General features: G+C 49.1%; 1 protein-coding gene across 1 annotated transcript in view; it reads left to right on the top strand.

Annotated features, from left to right (window-relative positions):
- The first annotated feature begins 711 nt into the window (after positions 1-711).
- Positions 712-7,177, top strand: part of PDE8A (phosphodiesterase 8A) — a 100,444-nt gene continuing 93,978 nt past the window's right edge. Inside the window, exon 1 of the mRNA XM_029238033.1 lies at positions 712-1,639. Coding sequence (XP_029093866.1) covers positions 1,421-1,639 — 219 coding nt within the window. The 5' untranslated portion in view covers positions 712-1,420. The remainder of the gene's footprint in view (positions 1,640-7,177) is intronic.

Here is a 7,177-nt window from a genome sequence, read left to right as displayed (position 1 = left end):
AGTCACACAGCGAGCCGCTGGCGATGTGTGTGGGGTGTAGTTCTGCCAACGCGTCTCGCGTCATCACAGGCCTCGCCCGGCACGGCGGACGCCTGGTTCTGCTCCCGCAAGCAAGGAGCCTTTGGGGCCTTGGGCGGCCCGTCCTTTGGTTAAGAGGAGAGTAGGACGGCGTCCCCAGCTTGCCCCTAAATGTAGCTTCTTAGCATCCCAGCATCACAGCCTCCCGGTCGCCTGTGTAGGTGGGCATGCTGCTCCAGGTCTTGGCGCCAGAGGGAACGCACAAGGACTGCGGCCCCCGACAATGACGCCCGGACCCCACCTGCCTGGGACCACCCGAAACAGAGGTCCTTCCACCGGCCTCTTTTAATGGCTCCGAGATAGTGACCGTTATCTCTACTTATCTATTAGTCATGCAGCTGCTAAGTTATGGAGCCGGAGCCGGTTTTCGAACCCATTGGTCTGGATTTTGGTGGCCGCAGGCCCGAGATCAGAGCCCACCGGCCCGGGGTGGCTGTGTGTGGCCTTGGGCAAGTCTTTCTCCCAGTAGCCGGGCAGCGCCCCTCCCGTCGTGGCCACGCCTGCTCAGTGGCGGGAGGGGCCCGGGAGGAGGCGGCGGGCGCCCCAGCTGCTTTGCATTGACGCCAGCACCCGCTGGAGGTCACAGCTGGGGGCTGGGCGCGGCGTGCTGCCGGGAAGACCCGGCCAGGCAAAGGGAGCCGGAGCCGCTCCGCCCGCTGCTCCCGGGTGAGCGCCGCTGCTTCAGCGCTTCTCGACGGCACGGCTTCAGATCCGACTGGAGCCGAGGTCTCTCCTTCCCTACCCGGGCGGACGCTGCCTTGCCGCCCCGACCGGCTTCCTCCGGCCCCTACCCCTCAGCGGCGAGAGATCTAGGCTAGCTTTCTCCGCCACCAGCCCTGGGACCAGGACCATTTATTCGCGGGGCGGTAGGCGGAGTGGCGTGGGTGCCTGAGCCTCGAGCGTTGGCTGCTAAAGCGCCGCGGAGCGGGACCGGGCCGTGAGCGGGCGCAGCAGGGAGCTCACCTCCCTCGGGGGACTCTCCTGCTCTCGGGTCGGGAGAGCTCAGATCTCCTCCCCCTAAATTCCCCGGAAGCGCGGCTTGGCAGAGGCGAGCGCGGCGATGTGAGGGAGGAGGCCAGCGGCTCCCGCTTCAGGAAGGGCATGTTCGGAGGGGTGGCCGCGGTGCGCTGCCCGCCCCACCGCCCCCTCCCCACCGCCGCAGCTGCTGCTCCCGCACTGTGATAAAAGGGGCGGCCGCACTTCCTGGCGCGAGACCCGTGCTCGCCGCCGCCCGCCCAGGCGGCGATGACAGGGCGCTCGCGGCAGCCGCGAGGCGCCGGGCCGGCCGTTTACTGACCGTTTCGCGGCTACTCGCCAGCGTGTCGGCGACGCCACCGCCAGCATGGGCTGTGCCCAGAGCATCCACGCTTCCGAGAGCCGGGTGGTTTACCACGGCGGCAACGAGGCCGAGGACGCGCCGGACCCCGCGGCGCCGCTATTGCAGCCCGGCGGGCCGCGCCTCCCACCCGGCCAGACGACGGCCGCCTCGGCCCGGTCCTGTGGCTCCAGCCTCGTGGAGTCCGAGCCAAGCGGCGGCAGCGGCAGCAGCATCGGCAACACGGTAAGGGGTGCCGGGGGGGCGGGGGCTCCGAGGCTGCGGTCTGCGGTGAAATTCGGGCCCTTCGTTGCGGCAGCTTTCCCACAGGGACTGGTGGGGCTCCCTCCCGGGCCGCGGTGCCCTGTCGCCCGGCTTTGGATGACTTTGACGGACGCCAGCGGGTCGTCTTGCCAGAGCAGCGACTGGAGGCGGACCAACCCTAATGTTGGGCACCGTGCCTAGTAGAGTTGTGCTTAGGACGCTTTCCGAGCCGCGGCTTCGGTTCCTGGGACACATCCGACCCGACGTGTGGAGCAGGAGGGACCTCTGTGAACTTGACCCAGGCTCTTGAATCCATTACCTCCCAAACAGCGGGTACAGAGGAACACCCACCCACCACCACCACCAGCCCAGGATATTCTGGCGCGACCCTGAACGTTAAGTCAGTGTGAACTTTGTTCCTTTGGTTCTCGTGGTGGAAAGGGAAGGTCGGCTAGCACTGTGAAGCCGGGGTACTGGACCCTACCACCGTGTTGCGTTTTCCCTCTGTCAGCTTTGCACAAGCATGCAGTTGCAGTTTTCCATTTTCTTTGGGACTATTAAAATGTAATCTGGAACATCAGCTTTGCTTCATTGCACATGTATTTGAGGTCCACTTTTATTAGCATGCATGTGGTACTTGAAGCATATGTAATTAGAAAATAGTATCAGAAACGCAATTTTTGAAGCATTCAGCAGAACGAAGTTAATTTTTTATTAAGCATTCTTACTGGGACAGTTTGTGAAGTAAGCCTTTCTTCTTCCTCCCCTGGAAAATTACCCCAAGCAACTAGGAGGGGGAAGAAAAACCCAGAAATGAAAACTCTGTCTGTGAAGAAATTAGGAGATGTCTGAAACCCCAAACCAGAAAATAAGTGGAAAGGGTTTTTGAAAGATTGGACCAGGAGTATGAGAGGAAGTAGACAGAAGACACTTGCAGCTGCAGAACTTAGGAAAAGAAAACTCAAGTAGCAAATAGTACTTTCTAAGGTGAGGGATGCACCCTGGGGTTCAAAACCAAAATGTTTGGTTTGAAATGGTGGAAATGAGTGCACAGGCTGGTGGCAGAAGCTTCACCGGATCCAGTTTGATACCAAGATGCAGAGGAGCATGGACTGAAGGAGGACTTATCTCAAGTAACGTTTGTGGGGAGCAGGCTGAGCTGTGGCGACAGGAAGGAGAGGACTCTGTGCTGTGAACAGCTCTCACAGCTGCTTGTCTCTTTGGAGAGAGAGAGAAGCTCAGGAATACCTTCCCCCACTCTGTGTGTCCACGTATACCATCCTGCCAGAAAAAGAAAGAACACTCCCGTTCCCCTGAACATGGCTCTGGCTCTTCTCCCAAGTGAGTCTTCTTCAAATAACTGGTCTAGAATAAACCACCTTCAAAAATGAGTAATCAAAAATGGACCAGTTCAGGATCTAGTCAAACATAATTACTTAAAAGAAGATGAAGAAACATGAAAAAACAGAAAGATGATGATGACCAGCACTCACTAGAAAAACACTGGCACAGAACAAGTGAAAATTATGATGAAATATTTCACAAATTAAAAATGTCAGTTTACTGCTGTAAAGAGCTGGAGCACAAATCGGAAGTACAGGAGCTCAGGGAAGAAATGGCAAGTCAGTAGGCAAAAAAACCTAAGTTCAAGAAAGAAAGTGAAGGGAAAAATAAAACCCATCAAAGAAATGAAGGCAAGTTAAAAGTTAACCAAGACAGGGCTTCCCTGGTGGTGCAGTGGTTGAGAGTCTGCCTGCCGATGCAGGGGACACGGGTTCGTGCCCCGGTCCGGGAAGATCCCACATGCCGCGGAGCGGCTGGGCCCGTGAGCCATGGCCGCTGAGCCTGCGCGTCTGGAGCCTGTGCTCCGCAACGGGAGAGGCCACAATAGTGAGAGGCCCGCGTACCGCAAAAAAAAAAAAAAAAGTTAACCAAGATAGTGTATAGAAAACAGAAAAGGAGTGAGCAAAGTGAAAACAGAAATAGTTTAGACATATGAATGAAAAGTACAAAAATTCCCTGAAGAAGGAAACAAATAATAGACAAAATAAAAATTTAAAGGTTTCCAGAAAGGAGAACTTGAATCTACAGTTCGAAAGGACGCACTGTATACCCAGGAAAAATTAACATAGAACCGTCAGCATTGCAGTGTATCCCAGTAAAGTTATTGGACTTAAAATGTAAAGAATTATTTGGATGGCCAGGCCAAAAGATCAACTAACTTATAAAAGGGGGAAATTTGGCTGTTCCTTATCATCAATCAACATGGGAGAAGACTGACAAAATCCTTAAGAAGAGTACGATTGACCCAAGGATTTTATATTCATTGAAATTGTATTTTTTTAAAAAACAAGTTTTGGGCTTCCCTGATGGTGCAGTGGTTGAGAGTCCACCTGCCGATGCAGGGGACACGGGTTCATGCCCTGGTCTGGGAGGATCCCACATGCCAGGGAGCAGCTGGGCCCGTGAGCCATGGCCGCTGATCCTGTGCATCCGGAGCCTGTGCTCCACAGTGGGAGAGGCCACAACAGTGAGAGACCCGCGTACCGCAAAAAAAAAAAAAAAAAAAAACACAAAAAAACAAACAAACAACAAAAAAACCCAAGTTTTTAAATATAAGAACTTGAGAAAGAATATCCCCATGAACTCTTCTTGAGGAATCTAGTGAAAGACAAACTTCAGTCCACCAAGTGGTAACTGGAAAAACTCCAGCAAAAGAACCGTTAAAAGCATTGATGAAGTCTGTTTACCTGTAGATTAAAACAAATTTGGAGATTAGTGCAATAGAACAGAATGTGACGGTTATATGACCTGACAATATGAAATTATCTAACCGAATTTGAGAGGAGAAGAGGAAAGAAGATGGTAGTAAATTTAGAATATTCTTTCCTTATCTTTAATAGGTAGGGTTCAAAGGGTATCGTTTAAAGCTAACAGACAAACTACTGGAGGTTTAGGTATATTTAAGAGTACAAAGTTAAACAGGATGTAGTATGATGGACTAAAATAGGACAGTGGAGGGATGGCGCAAGAGAAGAAAATATCTTAATTTTATCATTTCTCATGGGGGATTAAATAGATAATGTCTAAAGAAATAAAGGCTTTCAGATATTAATAAAAGTAACCAATAGATTAGAAAATAAACCATCTGAAATATCAAAATATACACACAAAGGAAAATGAACAGTCTCTACAAAGGATAACAAAAATAATTGATAGAACTAAGGCCACTATCTGTCATATCAGTAAATATAAATGGAAATTGGAGGTCATCAGCTTGGTCATCAGGAAGTCGAATCACATACTCCACTAATATGGTTCCCTAACAGAAGAGGCACTGCAGTGGGAGGGACACAGCAGGACACTCCAGAGAAACCACAAAAATGCTCCCTCCATAAGAGGAAAAGCTTTAAAAATCCATCAGGCTCCTAGAATGAGAAATCGTCTAATAGAACCAGTCGCATGAGACCTTCTCCCTGGTCCTTTCTTATGCTCCCTGCCTCAGAAACAGCAGCTGGCAGGTAGGGGAGGAAGTGAGGGGGAGAGAAGCAGCACCTGCTCCCCCAAAGGCGTGCTGCCCCGCAACTGGCCCTGCTGGTGGAGAGAGAATCTTCAGATGAAAACTGAAGTGCCGTTAAGCTACTGGACTGATCGTTTTCTTTTTAAAGTACCTAAACTCTTTTTGAAAGTTAATGCAGTTAATGCATAACTCATCAGTGTACAACTCGATGAATTCTTGTACATGTACCCAGCATCCAGACCAAGAAGCAGAATATTCCAGGAACCTATAAGGCTTCCTGATACTCTCTTTCAGTCACCTACTAGTGCTAGGAATCTGTATGTTTCCTCAAGTCCTCAGCTACCTGTTTACTGAAAACTATTTAGGAAAAAGTAACATATAATAGGTGAAACTAGCTACTTACAAAAGTCATCTGCCCTAATTTCATTTCTGAGGGTAATTCATGAATATAGCTTCATGTTTTAGATTTATTCCTTATCACTGCCATGTATGTTTGTTACGTTATCTAATACTTTTTCTAGTAACTCTTAAAAATAATTAATTATTTTGGCTGCTTTGGGTCTTCGTTGCTGCACGTGGCTTTCCTCTAGTTGCAGTGAGCTGGGGCTACTCTTCCTTGCGGTGCACAGGCTTCTCATTGCGGTGGCCTCTCTTGTTGCAGAGCATAGGCTCTAGGTGTGTGGGCTTCAGTAGTTGTGGCACGTGGGCTCAGTAGTTGTGGCTCATGGGCTCTAGAACGCAGGCTCAGTAGTTGTGGCGCATGGGCTTAGTTGCTCCGCAGCATGTGGTTTCTTCCTGGACCAGGGCTCGAACCTGTGACTCCTGCATTGGCAGGCAGATTCTTAACCACTGTACCACCAGAGAAGCCCTCTAATAACTCTTTTTACTGGAAAAATTTTAAGTCAGCATGATAAAATTAAATTTTCATTTAGCTTGATACATAAAGATATTTTGAGTATATATAGATATACATTCAAAATTTATTATTAATCTCCAAAATAGTTTTGCTGTTATTTGTTATTGGTCTTACAAATTTTTCTACAAAATCACATGGTCACATCCTAACTTTTTTTTTTTCTTTTTTTTTTTGCCGTACGCTGGCCTCTCACTGTTGTGGCGTCTCCCGTTGCGGAGCACAGGCTCCGGACGCGCAGGCTCAGCGGCCATGGCTCACGGGCCCATGCGCTCCGTGGCATGTGGGATCCTCCCGGGCCGGGGCACGAACCCGTGTCCCCTGCATCGGCAGGCGGACTCTCAACCACTGCGCCCCCAGGGAAGCCCACATCCTAATATTTTTATATGAGAATTGTGCCTTTGAATGAACTAGAGAAGGCTTGCTTCCAGTTTTTTGTATATCATGCTTTCTTTTGAGATTCAATTACGTGTGCTCAAAACCAGTGCTGTTTTTCACTTATTATATGTTATAATTTAATGGCAAACAATTTTTCAAAAGGAGGTCAGGTACTTTCTATGATATCTAAACAAAATGTTGACAATAGCAGTTGACCTGGGGAGCCAAAATACCCAGAGTAGCAACAAGACAAGAATCCTAATCAAGCAGAACTTCTCTTGAGTATTTGGCTAATTGAGAAGACACTCAACTGTAACAGAATTAAAGATTGGATCATTTCTTTGGAGACCTTTGAGAGAGAGATAGAATAGCCATTCAGCTGGAAAGATCTCACAGTGAAATTGGAAAGAGAACAGAATGATATAAGCCTATCAGGAAACCTAGTCAATCTTGATTTTACTCTAACAGCTGGGAGTTATTCTTTTCTTTTTTTCCTTAGGTATTTACTTTAGGAACATTTATTATGAAAACATGGGGAAATGTTGGGGATTATAGTTATTTAGTAATTGAATTCAGAATTCAGTAATTCATTCAGCAGTTACTGAGCACTGTACTTTCCTAGGTTCCAGTTTTATGAAAGTGAATAGAACTCAGAAGCCAGTCTGGTAGGTGGGGAGACAAGTGCATATAATCCCACTGTGATGAAGAT

This window comes from Monodon monoceros, unplaced genomic scaffold, assembly GCF_005190385.1.
Source record: "Monodon monoceros isolate NGI ecotype Baffin Bay Population unplaced genomic scaffold, NGI_Narwhal_1 Super_Scaffold_21, whole genome shotgun sequence".
NCBI classification, from domain to species: Eukaryota; Metazoa; Chordata; class Mammalia; order Artiodactyla; family Monodontidae; genus Monodon; species Monodon monoceros.
This window is presented reverse-complemented; position numbering and strand designations above follow the sequence as displayed.